We start from the raw sequence: 16,655 nt of genomic DNA, 5'->3' as shown, positions 1-16,655 counted from the left end.
CGAATAGAATATTCACCAATAAATTTGTTTGACCGATACAGAAATTGCCGATGACCTAGATGGCTAGATGGTTAAATATGAATCAAATGATTCAACATCTATCTAGTGGTCGGCACTCGGCAGCTTTTTGAGAGAAACCGGACGGAATTAAAACCGGACCAAGTGCAAGTTGCTCTTGTACAATCAGCAGGTCTATTGCTAAATTTTTTACTACATTGCTACAATAGTGGAGTACCTAAATAAAGCCGTAAAATAGCCAATCTTAGGAAGTCCTCAGAAACAGCTCCGATTTTGATGTTTTTTTTTTTAAATTCTTGTTTTTTATACATTATTTAAAATCAGAAACGTTTTGAAGCGGGGAAATAATTTTTAGTATTTTTTTATCCATATGTGCGATATTTATCCACGAAGTCCAGAAAAACGCTACCTTCTCTTTGAGAAGTTGTAGAGGAAGTCAAATGCTACAAATGACCCCTAAACACTTATGGGCAAAAACCGCCCGTTTTTGAGTTATTGATCGTTTTCAGAAAAATACGTATTTGTTTCTTTTAAAATTCATTAAAAAAAAAGTGAGGCATATTTTCGACTTTTTATTTAATTTCTAAGTACTAGACATCTCAATTAATAATTGTGAATACTAAAATAAAAATAATCTTTGTAGGTTCCCCGGTTAGGGATCCAAGACTGTACCAGTTTCATAATTTCTATTGGGTTACTTTGCCAAAAATGCTATTTTATTTTTAAGTTACAGAAATTTTTGTGGCTTGCAAGTTATTTGCAAAGCTTCTACAGATTCTCATTTATCTAATGATGTACAAAACATTAAAGTAAGTTGAATATTAGCTAAAAAAACGATAAAACAATAGGACAGGGAAGAAATTTCTTAACGCTTAAATTTGAAACAAATCGTTTTTTCTTTGTTTAGAGGTAGTCTCTACTTAGAAAGAGGTAACAGTTAACTGTGAATATGTGATCTGGTCAAGTCTGATTATAAAATTGGCCACGGGATAGCTCAATTGATCGATAGGAACGATTTATTTAAGATTTAAGCGTTAAGAAATTTCTCCCTTGTGCTATTGTTTTATCATTTTTTTAGCTAATTTTCAACTTATTTTAAAGTTTTGTACATCATTAGATAGCTGAGAATGTGTAAAAGCTTTGCAAATAATTTGCAGGCCAAAAATTTCTGTAACTTTTTAAAAAAATTAGTATTTTTGGCAAAGTAACCCAATAGAAATTATGAAACTGGTACAGTCTTGGATCCCTAACCGGGGAACCTATAAAGATTATTTTTATTTTAGTATTCACAATTATTAATTGAGTTATCTAGTACTTAGAAATTAAATAAAAAGTCGGCAATATGCCTTTCTTTTTTTTTAAAAGAAACAAATACGTATTTTTCTGAAAACGATCAATAACTCAAAAACGGGCGGTTTTCGCCTATAAGTGTTTAAAGGTCATTTGCAGCATTTGACCTCTTCTACAACTTCTCAAAGAGAAAGTAGCGTTTTTCTGGCCTTCGTGTATAAATATCGCACATATGGATAAAAAAATACTAAAAATTATTTCCCCGCTTCAAAACGTTTCTGATTTTAAATAATGTATAAAATACAAGTATCACACATAACAAACAAAAAAAAAAATCATCAAAATCGGAGCTGTTTCTGAGGACTTCCGACGAAAATGCTTTGTTTACTCCACTACAACCTCAGTTAGTATGATTGGCTGAATTTATAGTATTCTTGCTGCGATAGCGGATTTTAGCCAAAAGCGAATAGTGTTGGCCAATTAGAGGTGATTGCGATCATCACATTATAGCTGTCAAAATACGGCAATCGACTCATTTTTTAGGGATCCGTAGACTTATCTCCATGCCACATTTCATGATTCTAGATCAACGGGAAGTACCTTATAGGTTTTCTTCACAGCCACGACAGACGGACAGATGGACAGACGAACAAACAGGTAGACAACAAAGTAATCCTATAAGGGTTCCTAATTCCTTTTGAGGTACGGAACCCCAAAAATCACAACATTAACTACCTACCTAATAAAAGCTTTTAATATTTTGTACTTTATATATCAACCATCAACTCAAACTAAAAAAATCTTGTTTGGAACGACATAATATTATTAAGTACTTACTATAGTGCGTAGAGCATAGAGATTGTTGCACTAGATTGATATTTATCTCGAAGACAGCATTCATTATGATTTACGCAAACGTTTGGAGCCAAACAAAACGCGACGCCAGCAACGTTTGACGGAAACTGTATGGCAGGACGCGGTCACACTGAACGCGCGTGTATGCGTGTTATTGTAACCGTAGTTGACTCCCAATTAAACGTTTCCCAACTAAATGTGTCCAAACTGCCAGCCACGTAGTGGTTATAGTACATGATAATCCAATACCTCTACATTATAACTTATAACCCACTACGGTTTGTGTTTTAAGTTATAATATACCTAACCCATCAAAGTTAACTTGAGACTTTTGACTTTTTGTAATTAAAACAGTGTGCATCCGAGCTGGATGCACACTGTTTTAATTACAAAAACAATTTTGTGTTTGTTGAATATTACCGAATATTGATTCATTTATTGAGTGTAAAATTGTACTTAGTGAATTTTGTAGCTAGATTTTTTAATTTAAAAATTTATTAACACCCCGATAAGTGAAGGTTACATAACTAGAGAAGAGCTGATAACTTTCAAACGGCTAAACCGATTTTCTTGGATTATAGCTTAGAACACTCTCGATCAAGTCACCTTTCAAACAAAAAAAAAACTAAATTAAAATCGGTTAATTAGTTTAGGAGCTAAGATGCCACAGACAGATAGACAGATACACACGTCAAACTTATAACACCCCTCTTTTTGGGTCGGGGGTAAAAATATATAAAGATGAGTTTAAGTTGTCATCTTTTAGATGGCTTACAATGGAGTCAAGTCTTTTACTCTCTATATGTGTATTAAGTACTAGCTGACGCCCGCGACTTCGTCCGCGTGGATTTAGGTTTTTCGAAATCCCGTGGAAACTCTTTGGTTTTCCGGGATAAAAAGTAGCCTATGTGCTAATCCAGGATAATTTAATATGAACTTTATTCCATAGCAATAAAGCTCAAATTGACTACGTTTTAGTTAGAAATCATTTGTATGGGAAAAAGAAAAGGGCTATTTTTAGGGGTTTTCCAGCAATAATTCTAATTTTTCTCGCCGTAAAAACCATCCTTGAACTTCAACGAACATTTAAAAAAAAGATTTGGCCAAATTGGTCCAGGCGTTGTTGAGTTATGCGCTTACCAACACATTTTGCGATTCATTTTTATATTATAGATTATAATTTAAGTAATTATTAATTTACCCGTTGGATGATGCGTCAGCGATATCTTAACACAAGTTGCTTTCAACGCGCGTTGTGTGTGTTTAAAATCTTATGCGCCCTGCGTGTTTTTTTTTTTTCACTTTATTAAGGCTTAATCTACGAAGTTTTAGCACTAATTAAGTATTTACTCAATATAGTTGTTTAAGCTTGGCAGCAAATGACTAAATAGTATGTCGAGTCTAAGTTAGTGCAATTAGGTAGCTGAGAACAGTAAGAACGCAATCGTAGTTACATAGTGACCTATAACGCAATCTTAAAGTGCACTACTTTACCACGTACGATTTCAACCGCGATTATCCATTAAGCATTATCTTAACGTAGAAAATACACTTACCTACAAGTCGCAAGAGCAAAGTTTGTGAACAATTTACTTTACAAGTGTAAATTAAAAATTTATAACACCCCCCACAAGTGAAGGTTACAGTAACTAGAAAAGAGCTGATAACTTCCAAACGGCTGAACCAATTTTCTTGGATTATAGCTAAGAACACTCTCGATCAAGCCACCTTTCAAACAAAAAAAAAACTAAATTAAAATCGGTTCATTAGTTTAAGAGCTACGATGCCACAGACAGATACACAGATACACACGTCAAACGTTTAACACCCCTCTTTTTGGGTCGGGGGTTATAAAGCCTGGGTATAGATACAACGCGCTATAGAATCGTTTCCTTTGCTCCTAGAAGTTGTAACGGTTCATTCACGCCAGTCAGTGGAACGAACTGCGACATTTCGGCATGACATTTAGGGTCACGTGGTATATTAAAACGCACATGGTAGCCTAGTGCTTAGGACGTCCGCCTCCTAATCGGAGGTCGGGGGGGTTATTATGTGCGTTATAAGTGCTTGTATCACTTGCTTTAACGGTGAAGGAAAACATCGTGAGGAAATCTGCATGCCTGAGCGTTCTTCATAATGTTCTCAAAGGTGTGTGAAGTCTGCCGATCCGCACTTGGCCAGCTTAGTAGACTATGGTCACTCCTAGAGGAGACCCGTGCTCTGTAATGAGCCGGCGATGGGTTGATCATAATGATGATGATGATGATGGTCGCACATTACAGCAAACATCGTGCGACAACCCCTTGCGTCATATCATGCAGACTATTTTACCGGACCTAATATTACAATTCTACAAAATGATGTTGCCTCAGAGTAAAAAAATTGCTGTAGAATACCGCACTGTCGCATGTTGTTGCTCACATGTCTTTGTGCGGCGTAAAACAGTCTTAATAGCTAAAACTAGCTGTTGTAACAAAGGTATTCAATAAGAATTTAGAACTAGTTTTTACTAGGTGAAGCGGGTTTATACTGTGACCATACTGTGTCATATACTTAATACAATAAACTGACTAACTTACCTACGTAAAGTACAACTTAAATACCGCTGCTACCCAGAGAAGGTTTTTAACATAAACTCCCTCTAAGAAAGGATTTTCAGAAAATATGTTTGCTTTATTATATATGCGGAAGTCTTTTCGAAATTAATGATTTTGCAAGTATGATTTTGCATGAAATTAATGATTTTGCAAGTATGATCTTGCGTGATGAACTGTCTTACAAATAAAGATTTTTAGATTTTCTTTATAGATAAATGCGTAAAGCGCAAATACCACGCGTCTATAACCCGCTAAAACTGTTGCAATCGCGACCCTGAGCCTTGCTCGGAACAGTAAGGCTAGGCTTACATTGTGCCACTTTTACACCATAAGATCGTATTGCTGGACAATTCTCTTACTCAGTGATCAACACTGATGAATACTGATAGCCACCGAGCTCATTTGACAACGGTTGGTTCTACAAGCGGCTTCAAAGACAAGATAATATGGAACTGGATATAAAAGAGTTAATTGCGAATGACCCATATTCCTCTGTTACGCGAATAAAAATGCAATTATGACAATGATGCGCCCTCTAAGTAATAGATAAATAATATTGAGGACTTAACAGAGTGATAATAAAAATAATAAAAAATAAATCAAAAAGTATCATGCATAAAAGTAAATAAAAATCTGTTTCAGAATATACAGGTATACCCTTTCATATTATGATACTTGGTATAGTTATTATACTTTGAAAAATTAAAATACTATCAATAGTTTTTTTTAGTATGCGACCACAAATTCACGGTTTTCGTTTTTTTTCCTTTACTTATGCTATAAGACCTACCTACCTGCCAAATTTTATTGATCTAGGTCGACGGGAAGTGCCCTATATGTTTTCTTGACAGACACGACGGACGGACGGACGGATAGACAGAGAGATAGATAATAAAGTGATCTTATAAAGGTTCCGTTTTTCCTTTTGAGGTACGGAACCTTAAAGAATACTTATCGTTCTTTCCTGGAGAGAAGTGAAATGTACTTTAATACTTGCAAAGTACCTACAGGCACCAATTGATATAATATCGATTAAGGTGATGAACGTTCTATAATCAATTTTATAGCTAGGTTAGTGCCTATTGGCAGTCGCAATAATGCCACATTCACACCCTGGCTCATGAAGCTAAACAAAAAATACACTGACCATTATTAAAATAACCGCCGTAATGTAAACCTACGTTAAATTATGAATATTCACTAATAAACAATTGCGAAAGAAATTATAAAATGAGGTCTTTGGCATAGATTAAATACTGTTCCTTCATAAACTAGAGATTGTTACAAGTCCATACGCATAATACATAAAAAGATAATAGGTATTACTAAATGATGCCCGCGACATTGTTCGCGTGGATTTAGGTTTTTCGAAATCCCGTGGAAACTCTTTGATTTTCCGGGATGAAAGTAGCCTATGTGCTAATCCTGGATATTAACTATCTCCATTCCAAATTTCAGCCAAATCCGTCCAGTAGTGTTTGCGTGAAGGATTAACAAACATACACACACACATGCACACAAACTTTCGCCTTTATAATATTAGTGTTATTTAGTAAATATATTTTTCTTGATATCACTTTACTATTTTGGGTAGATACTTGTAGTTTAAAAATGATGGGAAGCGCCCGATTACGCGGCGCAAGACCGTGGCGTGTGGAAGTCTCTACAAGAGACCAGCAGTCCACCAGTGGACGTCTATCTGCTGATAATGATGATTAATTATGATGATGTTGCTTTAAGGCTGCAAAATTAATAATAGAATAGAATAGAAATTGTTTATTTGCATAATGTGTGTCATTTTCTAGTTGTAGCATGCATCATTGTCGCATGTGATCGCTCCGGCGTAAAATAGCCGTAATACTTCTAGGCACCTTCCCACTTGCAACAAATTTTTTCGCTTGGTTTGTATTTCGGTTTTACTTTTAAAGAAAACTTATAAAATCATAAGTAGATCATAGATTAACTTCAAAATAAGCAGAATGATGAAGAAATAACGTTTCAAAAATGGTGCTGTTCTTCACATTTGAAACGCATAGTATTAACGGTGTGCATTGTATGCCTAGTTTAAAAGTCGATTTACTTACTTTTATATAAGTATACCTACAGAAAGGTCTGCCTAATTTAAAAAAATCCTTCTTTCCAGGCACCAATATGTCGAACACGCCAACGATGACATTACACAGTGACACTGACTCCACAAGCTGCAGCACCAGTGAGTCAGTCGAGAGGAACTCACTAAACAGCCTCTTAGAAGGCAAGGAGACGAGCTTCGTCGGCGACTGCGCGAACGACTGCGCTGGCAATCAGTGCTCCATGACCTGCTCCGACGACCCGAGCCAGTTGAAGAGACGCAAGTGCATATGCTTTAGTGAGTACCTAGTAATTAAATTATAAGGAACTGTCTGATCAGTTATAGATAAGGCAAGGAGATGAGGTTCGACGGCGACTGCGCGAACGACTGCGCTGGCAATCAGTGCTCCATGACCTGCTCCGACGACCCGAGCCAGTTGAAGAGACGCAAGTGTATATGCTTTAGTGAGTACCTAGTAATTAAACTATAAGGAACTGTCTGATCAGTTATAGATAAGGCAAGGAGATGAGGTTCGACGGCGACTGCGCGAACGACTGCGCTGGCAATCAGTGCTCCATGACCTGCTCCGACGACCCGAGCCAGTTGAAGAGACGCAAGTGTATATGCTTTAGTGAGTACCTAGTAATTAAACTATAAGGAACTGTCTGATCAGTTATAGATAAGGCAAGGAGATGAGGTTCGACGGCGACTGCGCGAACGACTGCGCTGGCAATCAGTGCTCCATGACCTGCTCCAACGATGCAAGCCAGTTGTAGAGACGCAAATGCATATGCTTTAGTGAGTACCTAGTAGTTAAACTATAAGGAACTCTCTGAACAGTTATAGATAAGGCAAGGAGATGAGGTTCGACGGCGACTGCGCGAACGACTGCGCTGGCAATCAGTGCTCCATGACCTGCTCCGACGACCCGAGCCAGTTGAAGAGACGCAAGTGTATATGCTTTAGTGAGTACCTAGTAATTAAACTATAAGGAACTGTCTGATCAGTTATAGATAAGGCAAGGAGATGAGGTTCGACGGCGACTGCGCGAACGACTGCGCTGGCAATCAGTGCTCCATGACCTGCTCCGACGACCCGAGCCAGTTGAAGAGACGCAAATGCATATTATGCTTTAGTAAGTACCTCGTAATTAAACTATAAGGAAATCTCTGAACAGTTATAGATAAGGCAAGGAGATGAGATTCGACGGTGACTGCGCGAACGACTGCGCTGGCTATCAGTGCTCCATGACATGCTCCGACGACACGAGCCAACCTTTTTGTGAGTAGGTCCCTAACTAGGACTCTTAGAACCTATTTATTAACGTTCAACGGTAAAATCTATCTGTCTATGTAGAAATCTTCACGTCCTCGATCACCCAATGCATCCTATTTTCATCTCACTCGCTCGAAAAAGATTCTTTTGCCCTTTGAAATCTGCGTGGAGAGTGGTAACTTTGCTCGCTAGGGTGCAAAGTAAGAACGAGTTGAAATGCGAACGTGATGAATGAACTTTCTGAACGTGAAAACTTCCGAAACGAATCCTCCGCTGGCTCGGAATTCAATACAAACTCACGCGACAAAATAACTTTGCAGCCTTGCATAACAAATACCTATTTAAAAGATAACATTAGCGAAAAACTGTAAATCTGTGAATACACGGGCTACCCGTGCGAAGCAGGGACGGGTCGCTAGTTTAGAATAAGTACGAGTAGGTATGTAGTTCAAACGATCAAGTACACTTGCTAGGTATTATATTATTATTCATGTTTTGATAACCTTCATGGCAGAAACACAAAAATACATCATGTTTACTACGATTTAATTGGACTCCCGGTGAAATGTCGCAATTATGTGTTTACAAATCTTAGACGTTATTATTCTAAGTTACAAATCAATAAAATAACAATAGGTATGGTTGTTTTACTAAGTAATAATATTATCTCTAGTATTTACCGTTATTTAGATTGGTGAGTAAAAAAGGTCGCGAGGCCGAGGCGCGGTCCCACCGAATCTAATGCATCAAGCTAGTACCTGTTTGGCGGAGCCTCCCATACATGGTACATACTTACTCCATGCACGATCGACCTTGAGTTTGGTATAAGGTTAAAAGCTGTTCCGGCATGATGTACCTACCCCTTAACTTTGTCGCCGATGCCACGTCATCCGATTGAGTTTGACTTTGTACACTTGTTGTTGACACTTGCGTGTAAGTTTCTGATAGTATCATGAACGTACAATAACGCAATGCACGCCGGGCGAGCTAGTCATTAATATAAATTAGGAACTGATTGCTGGTGCCGAAAATGAATTGAAACGTTGTATTGAAAAATTGACTCGTGGATCGTGGATCGTGATTAAATAAATTGAAGAAACGAATAGTAGGTACCAATAACATGTACTTACCTAGTAAATTGAATTCGGATAGTAAGTACTTAAACCTACATTTAGTGCCATCTTTTTTTCTTTGAAAAAAAAAATTACAAAAAGTTTGAGTTATCGCAAATAAGTCGATATTTTCAAAAAAAGCCCCGTAGTTGCCATTAAGTTGGTCCTACTACGTAGCGAACTTTAAACATTTTGGTGAAAACTCAAAAACCACTTTTTGTACTTAACCGCTTTTTAGAAAAAGGGCGGCAGTTTAAGTACCTAACTGGTTAATTTTTAGTTTGTTGTTATAGCGGCAATATAGGTAAAAATACACATTCTGTGAAAATTTTAGGCCTTTGCCTAAGTATTTTAGTTCACGAGATACAACTCACTGACAGAAAGACGGACGGACGGATTTCGAAGAAATCCAGCAAAATATAAGAATAACCAAACAGAAAAGCATCAAGAAATATCATAAAAGAAGAAAAAAAGAAATATATAATATTTACTCGGAATATTACAAGTTTTACAACCCATTTTCATTAAATGACTTCACCGCAAATTCTTTAAACAAGCGTAGAATGCGTGTTTACTTTAAACCTGTCGGTTTTCCCATACAAAAGCTATTAAAACCTCGATTTAGTCATCAGTTTAACTTGTTTTATTTTTTGTTGTAAAACGGGTAGTAAAATCAAAAGTATTAAAACACGGTCACAGTTCACGACTTCTAACAAAACGTTGACGCTTCGACGTCACTAGCAGGCTGTGATGGTACGCTGTGATCGTCTATACTAGTGGTTAAGATTAGGCATTATGAAGAGATAAAATAAGAAATAAACTCAGCTGAATTATAGAAACACCTAGGTATTTAAGTCATGAGTTATTTACAAGTAATTAATTGGTACAGTACGTTGGGTGAACACGTAGACTTCTCGACCAGCTAACAGGTTTACACGGATTGAATTATAAAAAATTAATGTAAAATTTCAACTCCTCAAAATAGATATAATGAGTGGAGAGATTTGCTAATTTAGAACGTCCTGTTAGTGTGGAAAATCAGTTGATACGTGTATTTGCCTTATTTAGGCCATCGGTTTGAGACCAACCGGCATTCCTCAAGCACGGGGGGAGCCCTGCACTGAAATCTCAGTCTTTTAGCATTGTTATCGGGGCACAGCACTTGGACTCTCCTATTTCGCTGCGAAGCGTTTTCAATTTGCCTAGGTACGGAAACCTAGGTTCTTTTCAATGAGCTCTGGGCTCGCCCCAAAACCATGGTATTTTTGTATATTTATATATTTGTTTGATTGATTGTCAATAAATTGGCCAATTTATTAGTTCGGAGAGTCCAGCTGTATAAAGACATGACGTGTTTGCTTTGTGCCGGAATCTCGCTGCTGGTACGTCACCAATCAACCATGTACCATATAATATCAAGCAAAGGAATTACAAAGTACAGCAAAACTAGTATTTTTATCTATTCAAAAACTCGGTGATTCACAAATTCAGCTGGCGTCGGTTTTAACAGATAATGTTACCTAGAATGCTGTTTGGGAAAGATCGGTACACAATAAAAAAAAAAGGTACCTACCTGCCTCGCCATCTGCCCTCTGGAAGCAGCGTGTACTCCATTGTCTCGTTCAGGGTAAGTAGATGAAATTTAGCTATGACTCGAAAGTAAAAGGTCCCTTTGTCTTTAGCCTGAGATTCGAACCCAGCCAATATTATCTTCAGTAGTGGAGAGCATTCTTGGTAAATTAGGTACTATTCGTTTTGTGAAAATAAAAGTATAAGGAAAAACCATCGTGAGAATTTCACATCCCTAGAGTTCTCTCAAATGTTCTAGTTCATTCATAACCATATAAAAGATTGATCATGATGATGATAATGATGCTTCGTCCTAACTTTTGTGATCAACTTCCACTAAATGACGTTATTTTATTTACTCAATTTCAATACTAATTTCAATGTAAGATGGAAGAAATTTGTATTTCTTAGTTCCATAGTAAGTACTTTTATTTAGGTAGGTATTAGAGAGAGAAAGTCAATATTGAAGGTTATCAAATTAAATATGCACACATGTGACTTAAGTTTGAGGTATATCAAAAAATCAAATGAACCATAACTAATAAATCTTTAACTTGAATCTCCTTTCAATATTCACTACTTCATATAGGTATAATTAAATATAGCAATAAAAGAGGAAAATAATATTCATATAATTTATTACTGGTGAATAGATTTTCTACTACTCACTCAGTTTAAAACCAAATAAAGAAGAGAAACTGAATTTATTATTTAGACTGGGAATTAAGTAACTTTATTACATTAATTAATTCCTGGCCGAATATTTGCTTCCTAAGCCATACTAATTATTGAAAGGGGAAAAGCAATATTCAAACGAAAAAACCCTTTCGGCTTTATGTACATCATTTTATCTAAAATACACACATGCCCACATAATTAATAGAGATATTATCTATAATTCTTACTTCTATAATAAAGTAAATTTTAAGGACACACATTATGCGTAAATTATAATATATTCATTATTTATTCTAGATATATTTGAATCCTAGTTCCACAAAGAGAAATGTCCCATTTCTATAATTTTGGATGCAAATCTAATAGTTATACACAATATTGTAACACCTCCTAATATCCAAATAATAATATCATCTCTAATTTAGTTTGTAAAATAATTCTTTACTCAAGATGTTTGGAACTGATTTTCAAATAATCTAGTTTAAAATTAAATGTAAATTAGTACATCACCATATATCAGCTTCTGCTGGTCCGGATACACACTATTTTATTCTATTTATAATTTACTATTATTAAACTACACAATTTCAATATATTTCTACACTTAATATTCACTGTTAGGCTCTACTGCACGTTGAGCCAGACCTCAATCGAATGTTCCTCTCGGTCCCCCAGTGTAGACTTAAAACGTCCACACGGATGTCTTTGTCCACGCCCATGATCTGAAATGCAAAAAAAAACCAGCGAAATTTCGGTTTCTGATTGGTTCACTCTTGCGCACAGAATTTCTCTGGCTGATGGCTAATTGGCTGAAAATAAAATGTATTTCAAACTTCCCTTAATGGGCCGTACCTTTTACTTTCTCACGCCCTTGCCTTGCCTAGACCACTCGCATAACACGTGATTACAATTTTGTACACTTGTAGAGATTTCTAAGTTAAAATTTACGACTTTTATCTAATTTATGACCGACCCTAACGCAATTTAGCTTTAGAGCAATTTATTTTGCCCTTTTGTTTTTTATACTTCCTTTCCTACAATTACTCAGAATCTTAACTAATTTATTTCTTTTCGTGCGAGATTTTTGTTTTTAAGAGCAAGGCTTCAAATTTCCGACAGTCATAAAACCGTATGACGGATGGCAAGGCCATCTCACGCTCCCCCAAAATAGATTTTTAATACACGTAGCTCCTTTTGTCCCTGCAGCTGTGCTAGTCGTTTCAAAATCTATTTTTCCCCTTATCTGTATTAGAACGCTAGTATCTGACCTCCTACGCCTATCTATTATACCCTCGGGCATGACCATAGCTATTTAACTCAGGTATCTCTTTGTTTAGTGTACCCCAAACTACCTGTTTTCTGTCCCTTTTAATACTCTAGTTTTACCTATCTTTCTATTTATCTACATAGTACCTAAACAAATGAATGGCATTGTAGTTACCCTTAACTTTACCAGTATGAACGTCTATTAATGTATATACATTATTATATGGAACTGCCCCTATTATGTACGGTCCTTCATATAAGCGCATGAATTTTTTTTGTCAACTTTTTATCCGCATCTGACTTCGTAAAAGTCTTAAGTTTCACTAAATCTCCGATTTCGAATTGTATTAACTTATGATTTTTGTTATAATGTAATTGTCTACTTTCGGCCGCCTTATCTATGTTTTGTCGTGCCTGCTGTCGAATCTGTTCTAACGGTTCACCCTGTAAGTCTGTCCTCACCGATGAGTCAGTGTTGAAATCAGTCGATAGCAGAGTACGTTTTCCATATATAATCTCGTTTGGCGAATATCCCGTTGTAGTATGTATTACCTGATTATAACAATCTTCTATATCCGATAATAGATCTACCCATGAACGATGCGATTTGTCGCAATACGTCCTGAATAATCTACCTAACTCTTTATTAACCCTCTCTGTCGAATTTGGCCGCGGATTTCTAACAGATGTGTGCGTTAATTCGATACCTAGTTGGCGAATACCTAACTCGAAAACTTTTGAAGTAAAGTTCGCGCCTCTGTCTGAACATAATGTCTTAATTGTGACCTGCTTATGAAACTTTTTTACACAAGTTAAAGTAGCCTTCCCACTAGCCTGGCATAGTGGGTATAGTCTGATTAACTTACTATAAGCATCTTGTATTACGAATATGTATTTAAAACCAAATCGTCCTGCCGGTAAAGGTCCAAAAATATCGCAAAAAACTCTCTCTCCTATTTCCTTCGCTATTACAGTTTTAATCGGCCCCGTGTGCGTTTCCAAAGCATGTTTTGACTTTTGACATGCCTCGCAAGCTCTTACAACACGACCTATTATACGAGACATATTTGGGAAATAATATTGACGTTTCATAAGAGCATAAACCTTGTATCGCCCGAAATGACCTACTTCTTCATGTATGCTAACTATCAAATCCCTTAGTATGTTCTCGGGAACATATAACCTTAAGATATCCCCTTTTATGTCTCTTCTATAAAGAATCCCTTCTTTAAGCACGTAGTACTTTGATTCAGAAGTGTCTGCTGTTTGTACGCGTCTAATTATCTCACTAGCAGTCTTGTCGCGACTTTGATAACTACCTATCTCTCTCCATCGCTCCCGCACTAATCGTCCTAATGATGTTTTAAATAGATTCATTTCAGGCCCCGTGGCCTTGTTAGTTAATACATCAGTGGTCCCCTTTAAGTGTCGAGACAATACGTCTGCTACAATGTTTAATTTACCTTTCACATGTTCGACTGTGTAATTAAATCGCCCTATATAATGTACCCAACGTATCATCCTAGCGCTCAATAGTTTGCACGTCTGCAAGAATATCAGGCTTTTATGATCAGTCCTAATGACTAAATTCGCTCCTCTCAAATATGTTTCAAACTTTGACAAACTGAAAATGATGGCCCATAGTTCTTGTTCAGTAACTGTCCATTTGCGTTCTGTCTCTGTCAATGCTTTACTACAGAACCCTAAAATTTGTTCTTCACCTGCTTCATTCAATTGATAGACATAACCCGAAACCCCCAAATTACTGCTATCGGTTTGTAAATAATAAGTTCCCTTAGGATTTGGGTGTACAAGAAGTATCGTGTCTATAAACAATTTCTTGACCCTTTCAAAACAATCGTTAATTTCCTCTGTCCATGACCATTTCGTATTTTGTTTTAATAGGTCACACAGTGGTTTAACCTCTTCGCTATATTTTGAAATAAATCTTCTGAAATAATTTATTAATCCCAGAAATCCTCGTAATTGTTTTATAGTCCGAGGTATAGGGAAGTCTAATATGGCTTTAACCCGTTCAGGATCCATACGTACCCCGTTAGTATTTACTATGTGTCCTAACAACTTTACCTCTACACATAAGAACCGACACTTCTCTAACCTTCCAGTTAAACCTGCGGTTTCTAATTTATCTAACACTCGATCTAAATGTTCTAAGTGTAACCTTATGTCCCCGGTAGTGAATATGACTATGTCGTCTAAATAGTTTACGCAAAACTCTCGTACTCCTACTAGGATATAATCCATTGCTCTCGAGAACCCTGCTACAGAAGTCTTTAAACCTTGAGGTAAAACATTATAAGTATACGTCTTCCCCATGAACGAGAACCCGGTATACTTCCTAGAATCTTTATGCAAAGGTATTTGAAAATAGGCATTATTCAAATCAATTAAACTGATATAATTTACTCCATGAAAGGATTGTAAAATCTCAGATGTGAGTGGAGGCGCGCCCGCGTCACCTACCATTTTCTTATTCAACTCTCGTGCGTCCAATAAGAGTCTTATTGACCCATCTCGCTTCTTAGTGAAAGTGAGAGGACTACAGTAAGGAGTCGCTTCCTGTCTGATCACGCCTAGTTTTTCTAACTCTTCTAATTCGGTTTTTACCTGTTCTCTATACGCCAAAGGTACCGGATAACTGTGTTTTACAAAAGGTGTTTCGTCTAATAGCTCAATAACGTGTTCGTACTTGTTTGTCAAACCTAAACCTACCGTAAATACCTTACAGTGTTTGTTTAACACAGGTAGTAATAATTCCTTTTGTTCATTACTTAAGTTCGCGTCATCTAATTTTAATCCCTTAAATTTCTCATTATCTAAATTCATGTCTGATACACTTTGTTCCACTGGCCTAGAGTTTTGATTTAATATTAAATTAATCGTGGCTGCGTTCGTCTCTCCCCCTAACCTTTCGATTTTGCAATCCGAATTCAGCCTAACACAAGACCTAACGCCCATATGTTCAATAGTCAAAGTGTGTTCACCATTACAGTTCACTATTCCTTTTACCCGCTCTAACCAATCGTATCCTAGTATCAATGATCTAGGAAGACGTCGCATAACTAGTACAGGTGCTTCAACTAAAGTACTACCTAACTGAAACTCTATTAGCACTAACCGATTCGTGCTTTCACTTCGCGACCCAAACGCGCCTTGTATTTGAATTGCTGGAATAGTGATCTCTGGCAATGTCCCATGTTCTCTTAGAATAGAGTCGTACAATTCTCTAGTTATTCCACTAATCTGACTTCCCGTATCTATGAGTGCACTCATACTTCTTCCATACAATCTAACACATACTTCAGGTAACCTAGGTAAAGAATAATCAACACTCACATCGGTTTGTTCATCTAATTCATGATACATTGTGTACACATTCAAACCTCTCCTCATACAAGTTTCACAAGTCACGCCTAACTCATTACACTCTGTTACATTTTCAAACTGGTTTTCCAATAAGATTCCTATACTCCTAATTTCAAATTGACTACTATACTCGTTATAATCAACGCCGCCTCTTAATAACCGCTTAAGTCCCTTATCTCCGGTCCCCAAACTCTGTCCTGGCTTCCATCCACTATTAATTAAGATCCTATAGACTACACCTGTCCTTTCGTGATCTGAGGTCTTTCTGACGCCCGTGCCACACAAGACTAACTGATTTGACCTCGTTTGTGTTGGGCATTCTAGTTTTTTGATGATCCCTCCCCCACATTCTTAGACACAGTAAGATCCTCGCCCTCTTTCACGAACGTGATAGCCGGCCTAATTTGTTTAGATTCGGATACCGTAGGTCTGTTAAAGTTAACCCTAGAACCTAATCGACCACGATAGCCGCGTCCCCTCGTCGAATTTCCCCTAGCTCTCCAACTTCTTGTTGACATTGTTGCTACAATAGGTCGT

The 16,655-nt window shown here is 36.9% G+C and overlaps 1 protein-coding gene across 2 annotated transcripts in view; it reads left to right on the top strand.

Moving 5' to 3' along the window:
* The window catches only part of LOC123870936 (lysosome membrane protein 2-like), a 60,512-nt gene that overhangs the window by 15,242 nt on the left and 28,615 nt on the right, over window positions 1-16,655 (top strand). Inside the window, exon 2 of one of the 2 annotated variants that reach the window (XM_045914441.1) lies at window positions 6,904-7,128. In XM_045914441.1, coding sequence (XP_045770397.1) covers window positions 6,912-7,128 — 217 coding nt within the window. In that variant the 5' untranslated portion in view covers window positions 6,904-6,911. Of the gene's footprint in view, window positions 1-6,903; window positions 7,129-7,651; window positions 7,797-16,655 lie in introns of those variants that run through there. The other variant, XM_045914442.1, reaches the window with a different exon arrangement.

The sequence above is a fragment of the Maniola jurtina genome, chromosome 13, assembly GCF_905333055.1.
Source record: "Maniola jurtina chromosome 13, ilManJurt1.1, whole genome shotgun sequence".
Classification (NCBI taxonomy): Eukaryota; Metazoa; Arthropoda; class Insecta; order Lepidoptera; family Nymphalidae; genus Maniola; species Maniola jurtina.
The sequence above is the reverse complement of the archived record's forward strand: the minus strand, read 5'-3'. Positions and strand labels throughout refer to the sequence as shown.